The sequence below is a fragment of the Boleophthalmus pectinirostris genome, unplaced genomic scaffold, assembly GCF_026225935.1.
Source record: "Boleophthalmus pectinirostris isolate CB_2022bp ecotype Guang Dong unplaced genomic scaffold, ASM2622593v1 HiC_scaffold_3, whole genome shotgun sequence".
Lineage (NCBI taxonomy): Eukaryota > Metazoa > Chordata > Actinopteri > Gobiiformes > Gobiidae > Boleophthalmus > Boleophthalmus pectinirostris.
The window spans coordinates 43,607,849-43,632,465 of record NW_026571299.1 but is presented as its reverse complement, the minus strand read 5'-3'; the positions used below and the strand labels follow the sequence as shown (position 1 = coordinate 43,632,465).

At 41.9% G+C, this 24,617-nt stretch overlaps 1 protein-coding gene across 1 annotated transcript; it reads right to left on the bottom strand.

The window, feature by feature from the left end:
* Window positions 1-756: 756 nt before the first annotated feature.
* On the bottom strand, window positions 757-23,860 carry LOC129411031 (dynein axonemal heavy chain 10-like). Its single transcript, XM_055160578.1, has 15 exons — window positions 23,784-23,860; window positions 23,285-23,389; window positions 23,059-23,207; window positions 20,636-20,790; window positions 17,856-18,039; window positions 16,479-16,679; window positions 15,749-15,958; window positions 15,040-15,135; window positions 13,876-14,047; window positions 12,168-12,299; window positions 10,832-11,043; window positions 8,923-9,090; window positions 6,337-6,517; window positions 4,308-4,453; window positions 757-3,080 (listed from the first exon to the last, which is right to left on the bottom strand). Exons 1-15 carry the CDS (start codon window positions 23,824-23,826, stop codon window positions 2,934-2,936), a joined length of 2,301 nt encoding a protein of 766 aa, XP_055016553.1. The 5' UTR covers window positions 23,827-23,860; the 3' UTR covers window positions 757-2,933.
* Window positions 23,861-24,617: the final 757 nt, after the last annotated feature.

The following is a 24,617-nucleotide window of genomic DNA, read 5'->3' as shown; positions in this document are numbered from 1 at the left end:
TTTCAGGTTATTTTAAAATTTTAATTTTATGAAAAAGGTGCACTACGTAACTTTTCTGGGAGAGGATCGAACACATGCTTGTCTCCATGGAGATGCTTTTGCTCTGCCTGCAATGTTCCACAGTGTAGCTTAAACATTTCTATCCCCATGGAGACAAGCAGGTGATGTCAACACAGGAAATTATTGGTGAGATCTGTGGAGAGGTGATCCCCAGCAAGAATGCATGCACTTTCAAGTATTTCCTTAGCAATAAAAACAGCTGTTATTGAATAAACACAAGATAGATAAGTTTGATGCCATCCGCTCCAGGCTAAGCAATAAATGGTGAATAACAATGTGGTGATTAATATATGGATACAGCAGCACATGATGACTATATTTTGTGACAGTCATGTTACAATGTAGTTTGACACATTGTTTGATGATGGGTGTATTTTAGATTATGTTTCTGCAGGTAATGGTTTAACAAAGAAAAAGCCTACTGTTGTTAAAAGTTCTTTTTTTTTATTTTTTGAAACTAGTGATATATCATTATCATGCAGTATCATCCTCTGTGTTGATTGTTGCATGTATTGTGATCCATGTATCAAATGGTGAGGGACCATGTGATTCTGAGCCTTACAGTGGCAGAGTCTCCACCAGAAAAGTTAAGTCCCGTTTCCACCAGCCTCAGTGTCTGGTCATTGACTGGCCATGGATACAGCACAAGAGTAATGTAAATGTTTTTTTTCCCATAGACTTTTTGAAAAATTCAGATATTAAGAGGTCAAAGGCACTGTGGAGACTAACCAGCTATTTGCTAACATGATGCGGTTGTTTTAAGTCCAAAAGGCACATTTACTTCTTTTTTTCCCCAGAAAGTCTGTGGGAAAAATGAATGAGAACTTTATTTGCAGAATCAGGGTAGGCGGTTATTGTTTAGCTCCATGGAAACACAACTAGGCCACACAGGGCTGATGAAAACGGGCCATTGCATAGTGCACCTGAAACACTTAGTAGAGGAAATATGAACTGTCAAGATCATGTGCCAGGACTTGGCTATAAAAGTCTACACTACAGACTAAATGAGCCACACTGGACAAATAACCACTGGACATCTTCTGCTTGCATCAATTTGATCTGAAATCTCCTTCTGAAACCTTTTGTGTCCAGTGCTCATGAGATTTGACTTGAATTGCCGTGTGTGTGTGTGTGTGTGTGTGTGTGCTCTGAGTTCAGGTGTGAAGGCAGTCTTTCCGTCTTCTGTCCACTTTGATACTTGCTTCCAAAAGTAATGTGGGGCCAAACCCTGTATATACAATGTTCAAATGAGAGGAGCCACACTGCTACACTATGCGACTGACTGAATACTTTGCAAAGCTGTCTCATGTCCACACACTGTTTTTTAACGTGCTAGTTCCACCTCTCTGTATGACTAATGTGATGTTTCCTTGTGAGTGCGGATAGATTTGCAGGTCGTTTCTCCTACAGAAGTGCCTCTGTTGGTTTTGTAACTGCTGCAGCTCATGTTGTAAATTCTGCCATCATTTCACAAGTAATTTCTACTAAATAAAATGTTTTCTGATCAGTATCCAGTTTCACCAGCTTTGGGTATTAATGGTTCTAAGGGCCCATGACGCGAGGTTGGTGCATATATTATGCTGTTTTCTGCTATGTTCCCTCAGCAAAAACAGACATGGAGTTCTTGTTTTGTTTCATTTACACATGTTTAACACAGAAATTCTGCATATTCAGGCTGTCCTCTTCTCTCAAACAAACAATACAGGAAGTGCTCCACTGTGTTTTTAAACTCCATACACCTTTACTAGAATCATTTGGTTAAATTCAGCTCTCGAATTGCCAAACTAATGAACATTTTGAGCTTTGGAGATGTAAACAGACTAATAAACCAGGATTACTAAAATGTGTGAATGAAACAATACCACTCCAGGTATTTTTTTTTTTGAGGAGGTAACAGAGGTGGGACCAAGTCATTGTTTTCCAAGTCTGAAGTAAGTCTCAAGTCTTTAACTTCAAGTCCATGTCAAGTCCCAAGTCAAATACAGGCAAGTCCAAGTCGAGCCTCGAGTCACTGGCCCATAAGTCCAAGTCAAGTCCAAGTTGTCTGCTTTGAGCTTCAAGGTTTTAAACCAAAGTACCAAATATAGCTTAGATTTTTGCAGTTTATATGAATTTTAAACTAAATTGTACTTAAAATATTCCTGGCATATTTATATACAAGTTGTAGAAATGCATTTTTTCCTTTTTAAATGTTTTGACAAAATCTTAGTGTGAATCATTATGAGAAAGAATTAAGATTTAAAAGTGCTAAATAACAGCTATTTTGTCTGTACTGAAATGGAAGGAAGTACTGAGGTTCTATGTAGTACCCTCTGTTTTACTGTACTGTATTGTACTGTATTACTGTAGTACATTTGAGGATACCAGATCACAGTACTTCAGTTACAATCAAAGTAACAGAAGTGGGAGGGAAATGTTCCAGTTTGTTCTTGTAAAATTCAGCACCGCATTTATCAGCTGTAAAGAGAAAAGTATTTTCTAAAAACATATATTTTTAGGAGCCGCATCAAATCTTCTCAAGTCACAGGCCTCATGTCTGAGTCAAGTCCCAAGTCCTAAAAATAGTACCTCAAGTCTGACTTGAGTCCAAGTCATGACTTTCAAGTCCCCAGCTCTGGGAGGTACCAATGTTCCAACATGACTAAAAGTTCACAAGAATCCATTTTGTGTAATACAGGACTTAATCACAGTGGGAAGTGTTACCAATACTGGAGCTCAGATTGCAATTTCCAAGCTCTATAGCATTGAATTTCCACTCATGCCTTACGGTATTGCCAGGTGTACCTGGAAAAAATCCAATGTGAGGTAATAGATTCAAACATGGATTTAATAATGTGAATATTATTATTATATTATATTATTTTGCCATTGGTTCAGTCTGTGTTGAGGTAGAGGCAGACACCCTGCAGCACCCAGTGGGAGAGGTGGTCGGCCGTGTTCAGGTCGGCCTCGAACACCAGGCCCTCTCCCATGGCGTTCCTGCGCAGAGACGTGGTGTACACGGGGGTCCTCAGGCTCTCCTGTAGCACAACAATCAAACAATCACACACATCAGTTTACAATTTACAAGGACTAGGAGCTGAGACTGTGCAGGCACCTGTGACATTCTAGTTACTATGTATAACGAGTTAGCTTAATTTTAATAGACTTTTAAAAACAAAACAGTTTTTTAAAGAATAACTGTAAATGCATAGTACATATTTTTGTAATATTTATTTTTATCCCCATTACCCATTTCTGTAAAGTAAAGAAAGAAGGAGAAAGAAGTGGGACCAAGTCATTGTTTTGTCTTAAGTCTTAAGTAAGTCTCAAGTCTTTGACCTCAAGTCCATCATCTGCTTTAAGCTTCAAGTCATTTCAGATCTTTAAACCAAAGAACCAAATATAGTTTAGATTTTTGACTTTTATATTGAATTTTAAACTAAATTGTTCTTAAAAACTCATTGTGCATTTATATGAGTATTTATATAAGAGTTGTAGAAATGCAAATTTTTCCTTTTTAAAAGTCTTGACAAAATCTGCATCATTATGGTCACAACAGAAAGAATTCAGATTTAAAAATGCTTAATAATAGTTATTTTATTGTGTAGTCTGCACTGAAAAGGAAGGTAGTTGTAGTTCTTTCTGTTTTACTGTGTTGTACTTTATATTAGTCTATTGTACTGTACTGTATATACTAGTGTTGTATTGTATATTACTGTAGTACATTTGAGGATACCATATCACCGTACTTCAGTTACATCCAAAGTAACAAACAGAAGTTCGGAGAAAAATGTCTCAGTTTGTTCCTGTAAAATTCAGCACCACATTTATCAAGTGAAAAGAGAAAAGTATTTTCTAAAAACATGTATTTTTTTTTAGGAGAAGCACTGGGTCTTCTCAAGTCACAGGGCTCAAGTCCGAGTCAAGTCCCAAGTCAATGACCTTCAAGTCTATGTCGAGTCCCAAGACTTAGTCCAATTTATCAAGTCAAGTCTCAAGTCCTAAAAATAGTGACTCCAGTTTGACTCAAGTCACAGTCACAAGTCCCCATCTGTGAAAGTAAAGCATTCCCAAATCAAATGCTGCTTTTACTGTCAACAATAATATAATGCTTATTTATTCTTAGTTACCATAACATTTGCCATTGCATTGGTAATGTTATGTTATGTGGTGTTTTGGTTGTCAAGACGATTATCCAATCAGAGAGAAGAGCGAGCCTCCTGTGAGAAATAAGCCTAAAATGCCTCTCTGATCTGCATCATCACCTGCAGTCTGAGGCGGCGAGCCTCGATGGGAATAATGTGGAGAATGGGCAGCTCTACTACCAGGACTTCCGGTTTGCTCCGAACTAAACAGCCCTGCTCCATGTCCCAGTCTGCTCCCTCCAGGTACAGGCCAGACAGGAAGCAGCCTGTGCACACACACATACACAGTCTTGGTTTACCCTGGGGCAGTATACATAAGAAAATATTTATCTTCTTTACGAGAATTAGAATGATTCAGTTACAATGAAACAGACAACATCCAAGTTTTCTCTGAGCCACGGATTCATCACCTCCAGATTAGATAATAATAATAATAATAATACATAACACTTGTATAGCGCTTTTCAAGATAAAGACGCTTTACATGGGAAGACAAACAACAACAAACAAGAGAAAAAGACAGTTAATGAAAGCTTTTTTTTTTTTAAAGAGATGGGGTCAGGGAATTTACCCTGACCTCAATCATTAAAGAACACGCCAGAGACACAGTGGTTCTTTTTACTTGCGCAAGGAGTAGGAGAGCGCTGCCTGTCTCATCCTAACTGAAGCCCTTTTATTGTAGAGCACACAATTATCATACAATAGGTTACATTGAATACAGTACCTATTGTTCACATGTTATCTCATGACTGACAAGCTTCCACTGACACAGCCCCCCATTATACACAGATTTCACATTCCAGGTGGTAGAAAGCCTCTAGCAATTCCCCAGAGTCCTGTGTTAACCTCATGATGTTTACCATTACTAGTTGTTTGTCCAGGTACATTTTCTTAATGAGTCAGCTGGTGCATCAGCAAGATCAGCTGATGTTTTCATGTTTACATACAGTTTGAACAAAACACAAAGCAATGTTGATAATCTTATATTGTATCATGATTAATACTTTAAATGATTCATACTTTAAATGAGTAATACTTCTAACACAAAATTCTCTAACAATGGGTTTTCAGGGCTTTTTTAAACATGGGGAGTGTGGATGAGTCTCTGATGTGTTTGGGCAGGGAGTTCCAGAGGGTGAGGGCAGCAACAGAGAAGGCCCTGTCACCCCAGGTCTTATGTTTAGTCCTGGCAGGGGGAGACAGGAGGTTGACATCAGCTGATCGGAGGACACGGGCGGGGGTGTGGTGGTGGAGGAGCTAGGAGAGGTAGGTGGGGGCCAGGTTGTGGAGGGACTTGTACACAATGGTGAGGAGTTTGAACTGAATGCGCTGGGGGATGGGGAGCCAGTGGAGATCTCTGAGGACAGGGGTGATGTGTTCACGGGAGGAGGTGCGGGTGAGGAGGCGGGCAGCAGAGTTCTGTATGTAGAGCAGCTATTGCAGTAGTCGAGGCGGGAGGTGACAAAAGCGTGGATGAGGGTTTCAGCAGACAGAGGGGAGAGGGATGGGCGGAGACGAGCAGTGTTCCGGAGGTGAGAGAAGGCGGTTTTAGTGATGTGTTTGATGTGGTGTTCAAAGGAAAGATTCCAGCAATAGCATTCTGCAGTACATCCAAAACCCCACTGCCCACCTCCTGTCAGAACCTCCACTGGCTCCTGTCAGAACCTACACTGGCTCCTCATCCCTCTGTGCATCCACTTCCTCTTCATCACTTTCTAAGCCCTCCCTCCACACCTGCTGCACCCCCACACTCCATCCCGCTCCCTCTGCTCCTCTTAATCCAACCTGCTGTCCTTCCCCTGTGGTACCAAGCTCCGAACCTGTGGAGACACAGACTCCCCCCCCCGGAACTCACCACCTCAACAACTCTCAAGACCCATCCATTTAGAAGAGCTTTTAATGTTTAACTTTTGTCAAAATGATTCACAGTTTTTTTCTTTACTGCATTATTTGTTTATTGCTCTCTGACCATTTTAATATGTATTCTGTAACGCATCTTTGAGTGTCCTGAAAAGCACTATAAATTAAATGTATTATTCTTTATTTATTTATTATTATTCTCTACTCTCTCTCTACTTATACTTGAAATGTCTGGAGATCTCCACCAGTGGCTTCTCATCCATCTGGTGTGTCTGTGGTGTGTTCTTACCCTGGGAGGGGCGGTCGGGCACTTCATCCTCACTGCGGTACTGGGTGACCTGGGTGTAGAGAGTGGACCGGTCTAGGGGCCAGCCGTTCCTCCTACAGGCTGTCTGCACCAGAGCGGTCAGGTAGGACTCTGGGATGTGCAGTCCAGACAGCCACATGACCTTAGGCTCACCCTCCTCCACCTGCAGGACAGAGAGTGACCAGTCAGCCTATAGTCGCAGTATATAATATAGTACATTTGTGTATGTATCAGAGGTGGGACCAAGTCGTTATTTTGCAAGTCTCAAGTAAGTCTCAAGTTTTTTACCTCAAGTATGAGTCAAGTCCCGAAGCCAAATACAGGCAAGCCCAAGCCAATCTCAAGTCACTGGCCCATACATCCAAGTCAAGTCCAAGTTGTTTGCTTTGAGCTTCAAGTCATTTCAAGTCTTTAAACCAAAGTACCAAATATAGCTTTGATTGTTGCAATTTATATGAATTTCAAACCAAATTGTACTTAAAAAGGCATACAATATTTATATATGAGTACTTACAGATGCGTTCAAAATTGTTGGTATCCGTCTGGTAATCAAAGAAAAATCAACAATGGTCACTGAAATAACTTGAAACTGATAAAAGCAATAGTAAATACAGTTTTACTGAAAATGTTCCTATGTAAATTAGACATTGTTTTTCACCTGTGGTTCAACAGAATCATTAGAAAAAACAAAATGATGAAACTGGCCTGGACAAAAATAATGGTTCCCCTAACTTAATATTTTGTTACACAACCTTTTGAGGCAAACTCTGCAAACAAATGATTTCTGTAAATGTCAGTGAGACTGAGACTGCTTTGGTCAACTGGTATTTTGACCCACTCCACGTGAGCAAACTGCTCTAGTTGTCTCAGGTTTGATGGGTTCCTTCTCCAGACAGCATGTTTCAGCTCATTTCACAGATATTCAATAGGATTAAGATCTGGGCTCACAGAAGAACACTCCAGAACAGTCCAATGTTTGTTCTTAGCCATTCTTGTCTGTTTTTTGCTGCGTTTTTGGTCATAGTTTTGAGATTCTGTTGTATTTTGCACAGATTCAAGACACCCTGTGCCAGATGCAGCAAAGTAGCCCCAGAACAAAACCAAGCCTCCTCCGTGCTTCAGAGTAAGGACAGTGTTCTTTTCTTGTTGTGCTTCATTTTTGTGTCTGTGAACATAGAGCTGATGTGTCTTGCCAAAGAGCTCCAGTTTTGTCTCATTCTGTCCAAAAGGACATTCTCCCAGAAGCTTTGTGGTTTGTCATCAGTATGCATTGTTACAAATTCTGTCTCTCTTTTTTATGATTTGTTTTCAACAGTGGTGTCCTCACATCAAGTCCACTTTGGCTTAAACACTGATGGATGGTGTGATCTGACACTGATGTACTTTGCCCTTCAAGTTCATATTTAATTAGTTTGGAGGTTGTTCTGGGCTCTTTGGTTCCATTCATATGATCCATCTCTTCAATTTGTCACACATTTTTCTCTTGCGGCCGCGTCCAGGGAGGTTGGCTTCAGTCCTGTGGACCTTAAACTTCTGAAGAAAAAACATGTGTAATTGTAATCACAGTAACATCAAGCTGCTTGGAGATGGTTAAGGTTAGGGTTAGGGTTAGGGTCTTTATCTTTAACCTGCTTGTCTATCATTTTCTTTCTAGTCTCCTGACACAGTTCTCTTCTTCTCTTTCTCTGGTCCATGTTCAGTGTTGTGTCCATCATGTCTCCTAAACAGCACAATGACACATGTCCCACTTTAAACAGACAGAACTGACTGAGGACAAGTTTGAAAACACCTGTGATGCAGATTAGAGACACACCTAATTTAACATGTCCATATTGTCCAACTATTTACAATTTTTTCTAGGGAGATTTATCATTTTTGTCCAGGCCAGTTTCATCAGTTTGCTTTTAAAAATTATTCTACAACAACAACAACAATTCAAAAATAGTGTCTGATTTTCATTAGTTATTTTTCATTAAATTTAAATTTTTTTATTATTGATTTTCTCAGTTTCAAGTTAGTTCAGTGACCATTGTTGATTTTTCTTTCATTACCAGAGAGGGTACCAACAATTTTTGAACATGTGTGTATAAGAGTTGTAGAAATACATTTTTTTTTTTCCTTTTTAAATGTCTTGAGAAGATCTTAATGTGAATCATTACAGACAGAATAGAAAGATAAGAATTAAAAGTGCTAAATAAGTTCCCTCTGATTTACTGTATTGTACCGTATTGTTCTGTATTACTGTATTATCTGTATTTCTGTATTATCTGTAGTACATTTGAGGATACCATATCACAGTACTTCAGTTACATCCAAAGTAACAAATAGAGAAGTGGGAGGGACATGTTCCAGTTTGTTCCTGTAAAATGAAGCAGCGCATGTATCAACTGTAAAGAGAAAAGTATTTTCTAAAAACTGAAGTATCTAAGTAAGCCCAAGTAAGTTTATCTTAAAGTATGTATTCTGTAATGCTGGAAATGTTCTGTATGCTGCTGATCTGTTGCTAATACTCATTTAGATGCCTTAAAGAGAGCACACAATAAGAACAAATGCTGTACAGTGTCTAACCCAGTGGTGGTACTGCTCATGTCTCCTCCTAAAGTGGCCCATCCAGTTGCCCAGTGACTTGAGAGTGTCTGGAGCCAGTCTCTTCCAAACAGCAGGGATGTGCCCATTAAACAGAGCGTGGGCGATCTCCTCCAGCTCACTGCTCATGCCCACTTCTCCTGCCAAGGCCTGTACACAGCACACACACCATTTAGAGAACACGCTGTACTGCACATACTGCACGACATTCAATCTTTAACTATACTATATTCTTTAACATTCTTAAGACACTCGCTGGTGTAAGGTATACTACCAGTCAAAAGTTTTAGAACACCACACTTTTTTACTGTTTACTGTTTACTGTTGACCAAAAGATATTCTAAACTTTTGATTGATGTGTGTGTCCAGCTTTGGCAGATAGAACAGCTAAACACACTCGCGGCTCGTTCTTTTTACAATAGAAATCAAATATTGTTCAGAAAGTTCTTCCCAAGTCTGTTGCAGAAGTTTCCATAAATGTGTGGCACTTGTAGGTTGCTTCACTCTTCTGTCCAGTTCATCCCAAACCAGCTCCATGGGGTTTAAGTCTGGACACTGTGCTGCTGCTGGACACTCCAGGTTTTCAAGCTTTACCATCTTGATCTTTTTTCCTGAGGTCGTTTTGGCAGAACTTGGACTTGTGTTTTGTGTCTTTTATCTTTTTTAACCTCTGTCTGTTCAGTTCGTACCTTTGTACCATTTCAGGCTCTTCACTGGACTTGCACGACTTGAATTGCAATAAATAATTGAAAAAACGTTTGACTGGCAGTGTACTTCTCAGTCAGAGCAGAGTGATAAAAGGAAGACTGCTATTTCGTGCCAACAGCCTCTCTGTCCACTGCTAATCATACACACACACTCATTTGATTATGTATGGATACTAAAAAGTTGGATTGATAGGACAGAAACAAATCTTTCCTAAATGTCTTTAGAATGATCTTGAGCTGCATCAGAACAAGTAGAAGAGTACATAGACTAGTATACAGTGGTGAAGTGGGGGTACACAATTCGTGACATCATCGATGTGACCCCCGCCCACCCATGCTGGCACCACCTAGTGCCTCCGCTCAATTTCCTTTCTCTCCAGCAACTAGGTCAGGAATCAACATACAAAAGACAGTTCACAAAAACCCTGAAAGTGCAAGTTCAGGCAGCAGCCAATCAGGTAAGAGCCAGACATTCTGTGTTGTCAGCAATTTCTGAGATCGAGGATTTAATGCCTGGAATAAAGAGAATGTTTGGTGAATTTCATCAAGGAGAAAGACGTTATTTCCCTTCTTCCTACGGGATTTGGGAAAAGCTTAATACTGTATACCAGTTAGTCCCCGTTAGCGGCGCATTACATACATACATCACGACTAAATAGCAGCGATTGGTTAATGATAAAAAGTACCCACCTACCATTGAGCGAACAAATTCTAACACTGCGAGGTCAGAAGGTTTCTACGAAGTGAAACAAAGTGAAAGCGGATGATGATTCAGTCCTGGTTCAGTCCTGGTCTAGTGTCTCAGGTCACTATAGGACAGTACTTCAGATTTCATGAGCCTATGCAGGTTATTTTCACCATTGCCAATAGCTCCAGTTTGACATTTAAGTTGTAGCTATTTTATATTTGTTATTTTTTCTTTAGCTCACTTTGGGAGAAGTGGGTGGATGGACTGTGTACCCCCACATACCACACCCACTACACTCCTGCTAGTATACGTCCATGGACCACTATGGAACCTACCTGGACCACTGAAGGATTACACACATATAAGACCACATGGGAATAGAAAAAAGTACTACCATTAAATGTTGAAAATCGCATTCTATTGTCTAAAGAAAACCTATTAATGCCCTTAATGCCCCCCTGAGTAACCCCTGAGTGCCCCTGACCTCCCCCCTCACCCTCTGCAGCTCAGCCAGGGAGCGCTGCATGCGGACCACCAGCCTGTTGAAGCGCTCCAGCTCCTGTAGCAGCACCACTGTGGTGGGAGAGACCTTAGCGCCCAGTTTCTTGGGGATCATATCCAGGTCAAAGAGCATGGGCAGTTTCCTCTGGATGTCCTGAACCACCTGGCTGATGTGCTCATCTTTACTGATGCTGCCGCTGGACTCACCTGCACAAAAAGCACACTTGAGCTCTGCTGCACGCTCACACTACACTGAGGCAGTTATTGACAAAGCGCCACTGCCGAATCCTACACATGTCACTGATTAAGACATTGAAACCAAAGGAGGAAGTACAGAACTGTGGGTGTATTTTTCTTTAGGTTTACCACTTAGTACATTTTATATGCAGAATACATCAAATATATGATGCAAGAAATATGAAATCATGTAGCAAAAAAGTGGAATAAATGTTTTTTTTTTATATATGAAATGGTTTTCACTTCACAACTGTGTCTTGATAGCTAAAATTAATATTGTTAAATTACACATATCTGTTGTGATACAGCGAGTTCTTGGGTCTAGACACTAATGATCAACAGGGAAAACTGGCCCTTACCCTCCATCTGAGAGTATGACATCATATTCTAGAATCTGAAAACCACCACCACCACCACCAATAAGCGTCATTCATTCATAGTTTTGATGCCTTCAGTGAGAATCTACAATGTAAATAAACATAAATGAAAAAGTGTGTCCAAACTTTTGACTCGTCATGTAGATCGGAGCAATGATTTCTTGAATGCAGGACAAAATGTCATTGCATTTAGCATGACTTATTAGCACAGGTGTGTCAAACTCAAATTCTCAGAGGGCCAAAATTTAAAACTGGGACTAAGTTGTGGGCCAAACTAAATATTTATTGAAAAATTTCATCAGAACAAGCATAATATGAAATAATAACAACATTTTAAATAAATAAATGTGTAGCTGGTGGGGCAGCTCTAATACAGATTTGATATGATCTCGCAGCCCAAATATAATTATATCGTGAGCCAAATTTGGCCCCTGGGCCTGAGTGTTACATGTCTGTATTAGCAAATAAGTAAATAAGAATGGAAATCATTCTAACATGGTTAAAAGCTCTGAACAGTCGCATTTATTTAAAATTTATCACAACTAAGTTATATATTTTTAAAACCTGTTCAAAACACCTTATCTTTTTTAACCTGTCAAGACTGGGGCAGGAGATAAAATCTGGTCAAATCAGATAAAAATATTGGATTATAGTGGGAGTTGTCATTGTATGTAAGAATAGTGGGATTACGGCATGAGGAGGGAGCGTGGCACTCACCTGTCTGGGGCTGCAGGTCAATGAGGTTGGCCCACATGTCCTTGGCAGCCTGGGTGTAGTATCCGATCTCTGCATTGGGATGGAGCCCCAGCACCTCAGGGGTGTTGGCTAAAGGTAGACTCTCGATCTCCTCTGTCACACAACACAGCAGAACTAGTCAGATCAGGATATATCCATCAGAATAAATACAGATAATACATTTGTGGTGAGGTTAAGGTACACTTTCTGTAAATTTCTGTAGATGTCATTGAGACTTCTGCTCTGGTCAACTGGTATTTTGTCCCACTTCTTGTGAAGGATGCCTTCTCCAGACAGCATGTTTCAGCTCATTTCACAGATGTTCAGTAGGATTAAGATCTGGGCTCACAGAAGAACACTCCAGAACAGTCCAATGTTCAGTCTTTTGTTCTTAGCCATTCTTGTGTGTTTTTAACTGTGTGTTTTGGGTCATTATCCTGTTGGAAGAACCATGACCTATGACTGAGACTGAGTTTTCTGACACTAGGCAACACATTTCATTCCAAAATACCTTGATAGTTTTGAGATTCCATTGTATCTTGCACAGATTCAAGACACCCTGTGCCAGATGCAGTGAAACAGCCCCAGAACAAAACCAAGTCTCCTAAAGCTTCACAGTAGGGACAGTGTTCTTTTGTTGTTGTGCTTCATTTTTGTGTCTGTGAACATAGAGCTGATGTGTCTTGCCAAAGAGCTCCAGTTTTGTCTCATCTGTCCAAAAACATTCTCCCAGAAGCTTTGTGGCTTGTATGCATTGAGGCAAATTCTGTTTCACTATTTTATGATTTATTTTCAACAGTGGTGTCCTCACATGAAGTCCACTTTGGCTTAAACACTGATGGATGGTGTGATCTGACACTGATGTACTTTGCCCTTCAAGTTCATATTTAATTAGTTTGGAGGTTGTTCTGGGCTCTTTGGTTCCATTCATATGATCCATCTCTTCAATTTGTCACACATTTTCCTCTTGCAGCCACGTCCAGGGAGGTTGGCTTCAGTCCTGTGGACCTTAAACTTGTGAAGAACATGTGTAACTGTAATCACAGGAACATCAAGCTGCTTGGAGATGGTCTTATTGTCTTTATCTTTAACCTGCTTGTCTATCATTTTCTTTCTAGTCTCCTGACACAGTTCTCTTCTTCTTTCTCTGGTCCATGTTCAGTGTTGTGTCCATCATGTCTCCAAACAGCACAATGACACATGTTCCCCTTTAAACAGACAGACTGACTGAGGACAAGTTTGAAAACACCTGTGATGCAGATTAGAGACACACCGAAGTTTAACTTGTCCATATTGTCCAGTTACTTACAATCTTTTCTACAGGAACCATCATTTTTGTCCAGGCCAGTTTTATTTTTATTTTAATAATAATAATAATAATAATTATATAATATTAATAATAATTATTATTATTATTATTATTATTATTATTATTATTATTATTATTATTATTATTATATTGAAGAACAATTCAAAAACAGTGTCTGGTTTTCATTGGTTATTTTTTCAGTAAATTTTTATTTATTATTGCTTTTCTTAGTTTCCAGTTATTTCAGTGAACATTGTTGATTTTTCTTTCATTACCAGAGGGGTACCAACAATTCTGAACATGTCTGTAAGTGGCTAAAGCATGAACTCTAACAGCTCTATCATAAGACAGTGTTCCAGAGTTAGTAGAAGTAGCACTCACCCATGTACACGCTCTTGAGCCCGTCGGGGGGGATCTTGTAGTCCACCTCACTGTTGCAGAAGAAGTGAAAGCGTCGGAACGGGCAGAAGAGGAAGTCTCCCAGATACTCGTTCATGTAAATAGTGAGGATTCTGCGGTCAAAGCTGTCTATGGCCCGACCTCCGTACATCACCTGCACCACCACACAACAGCACCGCTTTTTACTCTTGTTTCCTTATTTTATTAAAGTGCATATGAAAGGTTTGCTCCATTTGCAGGGACAGTCCTTAAATTAACATTTATCATAGTTTTACATCAGTCAAGTGGCAATTTGTGAAAAAAAGCAATTCATTAAATTCCATTCAAAGTGCTAGGACTATTTCTGCAAAAGGAGCAAATTTTTCTGACAGTTAAATCATCATTTATGAAAATGGGGCCTTGTCCTACTCATCATTATTATCATTATCACTACGTTACTATTTGTTATTTATCTGACCTTTATTTAACCAGGACAGTCCTGCTGAGATTAAGAATCTCTTTCTCAGGGGAATCCTGGCCCCACAGGGGACCCTATTGTACATGTTTTTTAGTGGTAGGGGAAACCAGAGCAATCTACACACTCTACACAGAAAGGCCCTGTACCGCCCCAGAATACAACCCAGGACCTTCTTGCTGTGAGGAAAGAGCGCTAACCGCTTTGCCACTGTGCCGCCCAATTTGCAATTTTATTCCTTGCTATATGCCATTTAAACATGTGCTCTACTGGCAGATTGTTGACATTTTGATGACTGACACCCACACACACACATACCCACACACACACACACACACACATACACACATATATGGGTGACATAGGCTCTGGGTATTGCACAGAATCTTACATCTAACTGTAAAGAGGGTTCGAATATGGCCGCTAGATTGCTCAAACATGGATGGATGACAACAAAAAATTCAGGCATGTTTTTGATGAGGGATCAACTTTAGAACGTGGGAGAAACTGTACATTTATTTTGGATAATGCCAGTTGTGCACTGTCTGTGTACTGTCTGCATGAAATTATAAAGTATAAGAAAGTGCATTACAGAACATATTAGCATACTAGTTGTTAGTGTTAATGTCATGGCAAAACTCATTTAACTTCTGTAGATATTCCTTTTATCACAGTCAAATCAAAGTGCTGACCTCTCCGATGAGATACTTGAGGCTTTCCCAGGGAATGCTGCTGTCCCCCTGGCTGTGGGCCTTGGTCAGGTATGTGTTGAGGACCTCCATGCATACCTGTGGATGTGTCAGACTGATTACAAGAGCCTTTAGGTCTCCCTAAATACTTGCCATTTCGTCCGAGAGCGGGGCTTAGCATTACATGTCAATCAAAACCATTTCACTGCTGTGTGCTGTAGCTGAGCAAGTTCAGTTCATAATCAGCAGATGAGATTACAGCAGATATTACGATTCAGCCACATTTTCAGCATTTTAGTGATCAATTAAACACAGTTAGGAAAAAAACGTTATTTTAAATTTTCTTTTGTCTAAAAAATTGAAACTCAATTTTGCAAAGACCCGGTTGGTAAACCTGTTCCAAAACCCACTTTCCAGTTCCTAAACTTAACCCTGATCTTAACTCTAACCTCAAAAATATACTGTCAATAATCAAAATTTGCAAACACAACCACTAATATAAATTGGCTGTTATTAACTGTGTTTGGGGGAAAGAATGGTGCCACCCAACAAGAGAAAGTGTGTATTTGGTATAATTTTAGGTTTAAATCATCAAGGCTGGTAGCACAGGTGAACAGGATAACACTGTTTAAAAGTGAGTTGCCATGGTTTCCCTGGACAAAACTGTGAATTTTCAGAGGATCTCAGAGCAGCACATCTCCAGAACACTCACAAAGAAGTCAGACTCATTGAAGTCATAGGGCACATTCCAGCCGATTTTCCCATACTTGCGTCGCTCCTGTACAACCGCGTGAAAGAAGGCCAGCACATAGACCAGGCTGCGGAAGGCGGGGTGCGGGCATGCGCTCAAAGACTCATGCGAGATCTTGGAGTACGTAGCCCTCATGTTGAGCTTCAGACCGTTGGGGGGTTCAATCACCACCTGAGCAGCAGCAGGGACAGACACACTGTTTTTACATGCATCTCATTACTAGGGATGCACCGATACAATCCTGCTATCAAGTATCTGCGCAGATATTGAAAAATTTTGTGGATCAGTTATTGGCTTCTTCTTCTTCTACTAGTTCAGCCAAAATCCCATTTTAGTCTATAAAAACGATTTCCTGATGCAAAACAACACAAAGCTACTCTGATATTACTACTAAATGATAAATAACAGTTATAGATCACATTTGGATCACTTTTACCATGTGCTTTTGTATGTATTTGTATCAATTGATATTGGGTATCGGCAGATACTTAAAGCCAAAGTATCAATATTGGTATGAAACTGTCCCTTTGGGGTTAGACTAAAATCCTAGTGCCTCAAGTCAAATGAAAATGGCGTCTGGATGGGAGCTGAACACTTGACTGCAAAATCAGACTCCAGATGACCACTGTGGAGACGGTCCCTGCATTGTACACTGGGCACTGTATAGAATATGAATATCCAAAACATTTACTTTGAGAGATTTTTGCAGGATGCCGATGGGGAAGTCTTGAATGGGGTTGGTGGTGATCCACAGGCGGAAGCTGGGGTGGGGTTTGGTGATCCTCTCCAGGGACTTCTCCAGGTCCTTGAGCCACTTGACCAGCAGGTGGCAGTTCTGCAGCATGAGCCACTGCCCTAGAGACACAGCTTTCTCCAGCAGCTGCAGTGCCACCTATAGGACACACAGGGATCACTCAGGCAATACTACCTAACAGCAACTGACAAGGCTAAAGCCTGAGTGCTTATGTTGTTACATGCAGAAAAGCCAACTTTATAGTATTGTGTAAAAATGAGAAATAGAAGAACTGTGCAGGGCCTTGGAGTGTCTGAGTGCTGACATCTTAAAAATAGGACAAGATTACTCAAAATCTTATTATTTTACATATTTAAAAAAAACAAAGCTGTTTTTATTAAAATTTTTGCAATAATGACAACAAAATGCAAAACTTGGGGCACTGTGACAAAATTTTACAGCAGGCAAAGTGGGAATTCTGTAGAATGCTTGAAATGGCAAAGTACATAATTAATAGTATTCGCTACTAGGCATATATAGAATGCCTTTGGTCAAAATAGAGACTATCTGACAAAGTGAAAGTAAACTGTTTGCAGTCATTGTCAATTCAGCTTTCTCTGTTATGTCTTAGGAAATGTTTATGGCTTTTTCCTGCTTGATTTATACTTCATGTAGCTCATTGCTATCTCATTGCTCAATTTCTTTAAAAACATGATCAGCATTTAAGAGTTTTGATGGTTGATTAAAATTTGCCTTTGGGGAACAACTGATCATGAAACTCTGTTTGGGTGTCTGTGTGAGCTGTTTTGTAAATGTAAATTTTCAATCCAGAAGAAAAAACAAAACAAAAAACAAAAAGCATACACAAACAATCCAACAAACAGGTTAAAATATGCGTTAAATAACAATAAAATACTCTGCCTAACCAACTCTAGACATTCTATAGAATGCCTGGATATCATCTTTACCTGTAACATACAAAAAAGATGTAAAAAAGCAGACTATGTCTCTTTTAGTTTACATTCTGTCCATTTTGTGCAGCACTTTATAAAGATAAGTACTTTGAGCTGTAGAGTATATTTCTTCTATAATGTGAATGAATTTGTTACTAACACATTGTACTCGTAGTACAACCTTTTTACATAATCAGTTTAATTCAGAGTATATTCAGTATTCAATATTCAGACAATATGTTTATTTTCTCCTGTCAGTTGTGTTGAATTGTTTGAATTTGGAATATATCTTGGTTCTTGGTGTTGGTGGGGCAAATGAAGCTGTGATGCATGACTGTAGTTACCAGCTGTGTAAAGAGGTGCTGAGAGCAGACCACAGTACCTTCTCCTGCCCTTGTCCCATGGCCAGGAACTTAAACTTGTTTCCCCCGAAGCCCGAGCGCTCGGCCAGCTTCATAAGGTCAGTGGCAGGGTCAGAGCCTGGACTCAGGATGAAGATGATGGGAGAGAAGGGGCTGCTCTGCTCATAGATGGCATCAGAGGTGATGACGGGAGGCTGCACATATCTGACCACGCAAGGACAGAATCATTGATCTGATCAACATGAGGCAATTTAAAACTCATTGCCTAATTTTGTTTCCAAAGTTGGGTTGTCAAAAGTATCAAAACTCAGATCCTAGAAAACTAGGATAGAAACTAGATCAGGGGCCTCATTTATAAAAAACTACGCAGGAGTTGTCGTAAGCTAGTGCGTACGCCTAGTAGCCACGAGAGGCGTGTGCCACGCAAACTCCATATTTAAACAAACCACCACATGCACTGAACCATGCAATCTGTGCTTTATAGATCCCACCTGCAACTAGAATTTGCGCACATAAACCCACATCACGTCACGCCCTCTCCACACCTCCACCTCACCATAAAAGAAGCACGTAAAGTGACTCGTGAATGAGATTTCCCTAAACATGAGCCGATAATCAGTGGGTGTGACCGAGACACACTGAACAGAGAGGGAGGGGGACGCTCCACGCAGCACCACACGGCAAAGGCTTAAACAAGCTTTAACAAATAAATACTTAACTAAAAGTGACAACAATGACTCCATCCAAGCAGGGACTCCCAGACTTCCTTCACCCCAGACACGTCCTCCAGCTCCTCCGGGGGACCCCGAGGTGTTCCCAGGCCAGCCGAGAGACATAGTCCCTCCAGCGTGTCCTGGGTCTTCCCCGGGGCCTCCTCCCAGTGGAACATGCCCAGAATACCTCCCAAGGAAAGCACCCAGGAGTCATCTGGAACAGATGCCCGAGCCACCTCAACTGGCTCCTCTTGACGTGGAGGAGCAGCAGCTCTACTCCGAGCTCCTCCCGTGTGACTGAGCTCCTCACCCTGTCTCTAAGGGCGCACCCAGCCACCCTGTGGAGGAAACTCATTTCGAGCACTTGTATCCGCAATCTCGTCCTTTTGGTCATCACCCAGAGCTCATGACCAGAGGTGAGAGTAGGAACGAAGACTGACCGGTAAATTGAGAGTTTCACCTTTCAGCTCAGCTCCCTCTTCACCACAACGGTCCGATACAGCGACCGCATCACTGCAGATGCTGCAACTGTCAATCTTACCCTCCATCCTCCTGTCACTCGTGAACAAGACCCCGAGATACTTGAACTCCTCCACTTGAGGCAGGGACTCTCCACCCACCCGGAGAAGGCAAGACACCTTTTTCCGGTCGAGAACCATGGCCTCGGATTTAGAAGAGCTGATCCTCATCCCAGCCGCTTCACACTCGGCTGCAAACCGCCCCAGTGCACATTGCAGGTCCTGGTTCGATGAAGCCAACAAGACAACATCATCTGCGAACAGCAGAGATGAAATCCTGTGGTCCCTAAACCGGACCCCCTCCGGACCCTGACTGCGCCTAGAAATACTGTCCATAAATACAATGAACAGAACCGGTGACAAAGGGCAGCCCAGGCGGAGTCCAACATGCACCTGGAACAGGTCTGACTTACTGCTGGCAATGAACCCAGCTGTCCGGTCGTACAGGGACTGGACAGCCCTTAGCAAAGGGCCCAGGACCCCGTACTCCCAGAGCACCCCCCACAGGACACCACGAGGGACACGGTCGAATGCCTTCTCCAGGTCCACAAAGCACATGTGGACTGGTTGGGCAAACTCCCATGAATCCTCGAGCACCCGATGGAGAGTGTAGAGCTGGTCCAGTGTTCCACGGCCAGGAGTTCCTCTGAGGCTCTGAGTCCCCAGTCTCAGCTTCCTTACATGGAAGGAATACAATAACGACTCATCTGTTAATTTAATAATATTTCATAATATTTAGGCAGCACAACTTTGCAGTAAAGCCAGTGTGTTTTCTTGCTGTTTCAAGCGTTTTATCGCTATATTTTTAAGTCTGCCTATGATGTGTGTGGGGACTGGCCCTGTGTATGCACTTATACTAGTAGAAGCGCGCACGTGGGGGTCTGAATGGACAAATTGAGCGCGTGCGAAAGATTCAGATGCCCTCCTCTGGAGAGCGAAAAAAGCGAGGGAGGGATACAAGGATACGTGGACACAGATTTAGCACGTAACATAAAAGATATAGATCAGGCACAATTATTCTGCCAATAAAAGTCCACACAAAACATTCAAGCGCTTACAGGAGGTCCCGAGTTGGCATAGAGTTAAACAAAGCGCAGTGCTTAGGATGAGTTTCATAAATCCCGCAGGTTGGCATAAAGAGAGAATAGAGAGAGAGTTGTGTGTAAGTGAGCTTTATAAATGAGGCCCCTGAGCAGGTATGGATACTAAAAAGTCCCATTCACAGGACAGAACTGAACCTTTCCTGAACAGCTTTAGAATGATCCTGGGCTGTATCAGAACAAAAATAATATAGACTAGTATATGCCCATGGACCACTATGGAATTTACCTGGACCACTGGGATTACACAGACATAAGGTCAGATGGTAATATAAGAGAAAGTACTATAATTTAATGTTGAAAATAACATTCAATTGTCTAGAGGTGTTTTTATTCTAATTGTGGTATCTCTATATAGCTATAATCGTCAGTAAATTCTTGAATCTAATTGTATTAACCTAGTGTTGCTGAAATGATTCATCTGCATTCGTAACCTGTCATTTGCACTGTAGTGACCTGCTGGTCTTACCTCTCGCCCACAGTGACAGTGACATAGTTGGTCACTGCTCTGTAGACTCTGTCCACCCTGAAGCAGCGCAGCAGGAGTAGCCTCTGGAACATGCTCAGGCTCTCCTGGTACCTCCCAGGGAACGTCGCCTGTTCTGGAGCATCCAGGTCGTACCACTGAAACATACACAGGTGTGCAGGGTGCACAGGCGTGAAGAGGTCTGCAGTGGCACAGGTGTGTAGAGGTGTGTAGAAAGTACTGTGAATAAAGGCTGTATCAACTGCATTCCTTAGTATCAAAATCAAACTTGAAATTTTGGTATTGTGACAATAATGGTGTGCACAATGTGCAGAATGTGCAGAATGTGCAAAATGTGCAGAGGTGTGTAATCTGCAAAAGGGTGCAGAGGTGTACAGAGCAGTGGTGGCTGTTCAATAGAGGGCGCAAGTGCACCGCACGCCCTACTTGACCTTGATAAAAAATGTATAAAGTTGTTATTTTGTATTAGGCTATATGTTTAATATTTTGTTTCAAATTGAATGTGTATCTGCATAGACATATTTTTATCATGTTAAATGTGCTCATATCACTTTATTTGGTTCATGTGTTTGGCCTTTGTTTGCTGAGTTGGAGCGAACTCACTGAAGGTCACTGAGGTTTTGAGAAAATCTGATATCAGTAAGTTTTTTCTGCCAATTACTTTACATTACAGCCCTGGAGTATGTCTTGGGGCACAAGTTGTGGGTAAAATTAAATCAAGTGATAGGTCTTCATAAACATTACTACTATAGGCTAATGAATGAATAATAACAGAACTGTGTGCTGTACAGTTATGGTGAATTCAAGTTCAAGTCAAAATATGTCCAAGGAACAATTAGGGAGTAATTATGTCTTCTCTTCAGCAGGACCCTTCCGCCAAGCAAGAAAAGAAGCATCAAGCTGAAATGGGTGCATTGGTGATGGTGATATCCTACGGCTTTTATTTTGATTCACACACTGGCACGTGGTGGCTAGCTTCTGTCGCCTAAACCTTTACACAGGAGACACATGAGGGAGAAACACCGCTCATCAGACATACTGACACAGACCTGCCGCCGGGACCCAGGGCATTTAAATAGTTATAGTGTTAATAGTTAAATAGTGTTAATAGTTAAAGAGTGTTAATAGTTAAATAGTGTTAATAGTTAAATAGTGTTATAGTGTTAATAGTTAAATAGTTTTATAGTGTTAATAGTTAAATAGTGTGTAAACAATCTCATGGGTGCGTTGGAGCTGCTCTGGTTGTTCTGCCGTGTACTGTAGGAGCAGCGCTGATGTCGTGTGTTCATGTTGTGACCGTAGCCTCATATTGTAGTTCTGCTGACGTTGTTGGGGCTTGCAGTGAGCGGTGTGTTACGTTGTGTTATTGGCGCTGGTTGTGAGAGGTGTGTTATGTTGTATATATATATATATATGAGAAAACCTGCTTTTTAGCTAGTCCTTAGCTTGCCTCTTGCTTGGTCTCCAAGGATACGAGAAAAACAAACAGTTCATTTCACAAAATCTAACAGTCCCTTACTTGTGTCCTATGAGCTGCACGTGCTGTACTTCTCAGTTGGATAAAATCTCATGATTTTTTATTTTAAAAACTGAGCTTAAAAAACTGTTGTTGTGTCCTTAGGCAAGACACTTCACTTACATCGCCTAGTAAGAAAGTGGTGTGTGCGTGAGCGTTGGTGGTGGTGGTCGGAGGGGCCGATGGCGCAGATGGGCAGCCTCGCTTCTGTCAGTCTGCCCCATAGCAGCTGTGGCTACAATAGTAGCTTACCACCACCAAGGGTGGAGTGAATGAACAATGAACTGTAAATTGCTTTGGGTGTCTTGAAAGGTGCATTGATTAATTAATAATTCATAAAATTAAAAAGATTTTAAAAATACTTAGTGTGTGAGCCAGGTAGCCACAACAGTAGCTAGTAGTGTGTAGAGGTCTGTAGAGGTTGCAGAAATGTGCAGTGTGTAGAGATGTGCAGTGTGTAGAGATGTGCAGAGGTGTGCAGAAATGTGCAGTGTGTAGAGATGTGCAGTGTGTAGAGATGTGCAGAGGTGTGCAGAGATGTGCAGTGTGTAGAGATGTGCAGAGGTGTGCAGAGATGTGCAGTGTGTAGAGATGTGCAGTGGTGTGCAGAGATGTGCAGTGTGTAGAGATGTGTAGAGGTGTGCAGAGATGTGCAGTGTGTAGAGATGTGCGGTGTGTAGAGGTGTGCGGTGTGTAGAAGTATGCAGAGGTGTGCAGAGATGTGTAAAGGTGTGCAGAGGTGTGCGGTGTGTAGAAGGGTGCAGAGTGCTGCAGAGGTGTGCAGAGATATGTAAAGGTGTGCAGAGGTGTGCGGTGTGTAGAAGGGTGCAGAGTGCTGCAGAGGTGTGCAGAGATAGGTAGAGGTGTGCAGGGGTGTGAGTGCTCTTACGGTCCTCCAGTCCTCAGAGTGTGTCTCCACATCATCAGGGAGACTGCAGAACTGTTCTGGTAACAGCTCAGACAGTTTGACCTCCCAGATCTGGTCCGTCAGCCAATCCCACGGCTTCTTCCTGCGGCTTTTCTCTAGAGACAGGTTCCCTTCAGGGGCAGAGGAGTAGAGGAACATGAGCTCACAGCTCACACATCCACACCAAACTAGCAGGAGAATGTCAGACCTTTAATGAAGAAGTGCAGCTCCTCCTGAGGTGCACGCTCCTCAGCCTGCTCCATCTTTATGGTCATGTTAAAGGAGAACAGCAGCTTGTCCTTCTCAAAGAGACCTGCACACATAGATCTGCCTTGTCATAATCACACAAGGTGAACCACTACCAGCCTCTATTGTCCACTACTTTCTACTACTGTGTACTACTGTCCTCTACTGTGTACTACTGTCCTCTACTGTGTACTACTGTCCTCTACTGTTTACTACTGTTCTCCATTGTCTACTACTGTCTACTACTGTTCTCTACAGTCTATTACTGTCCTCTACTGTCCTCTACTGTCCTCTTCTGTCCTCTGCTCTCTTGTACTGTTTGTTATAATTTTACCCAATATTTTCAGTCAGTAAGTCTGGTCAGTAGTTCTCATAAAAAAAGCTGGTGTGGAGCATTTCAAGTAATGTCCTCACTGCACTGACCCAGAGGAGGGCCTGTCTGCCCGCTCCACAGTGAGTACCTGTGCATCCGTAGTTGTAGACATTGTAAGTCAGGGCGTTCATGATGTTCTTGAGCCTCTCGGATAGCGTAGCACCAGGCAGGGACTTGCGGAGGGAGTAGTCAAAGACCTCCAGGTATGAGGCCAGAGAGTACTGGTACATACTGTTGACCAGAGCCATCTCGGTCAGCACAAAGAAGAGAATGGCCCCTCGCTTAGCTGCAGGCCTGTATCCATCCCTCAACTCGTCTATGTCCACTGATGTCTTCTGGGCCAGAGTCAGCTTTTCTGACACCTGCAGCACACAGCCCAAAGCTGGAGTGATGGGGTGAGGCTTGGGGGTGGGGGGCATTCATTTGAGCTGGAACAAGCCAACTTATTTAAAATGCTTGTGTAACATTAATGACACTAATCTGGATGAGGTGTTTTAGGTAAAGGGGTGATGGGTAGAGTGTGGGTGTGGGTGTGGTGGTTTGGGTGTAGGGATGAGGATAGGGTGTGGTGGTTTGGATGTAGAGGTGATGGTAGGGTGTGGTGGTTTGGGTGTAAGGTGATGGTAGGGTGTGGTGGTTTGGGTGTAAGGTGATGGTAGGGTGTGGTGGTTTGGGTGTAAGGTGATGGTAGGGTGTGGTGGTTTGGGTGTAAGGTGATGGTAGGGTGTGGTGGTTTGGGTGTAAGGTGATGGTAGGCTGTGGTGGTTTGGATGTAGAGGTGATGGTAGGGTGTGGTGGTTTGGGTGTAGTGATGGTAGGGTGTGGTGGTTTGGGTGTAGGGGTGATGGTAGGGTGTGGTGGTTTGGGTGTAGAGGTGATGGTAGGGTGTGGTGGTTTGGGTGTAGAGGTGATGGTAGGGTGT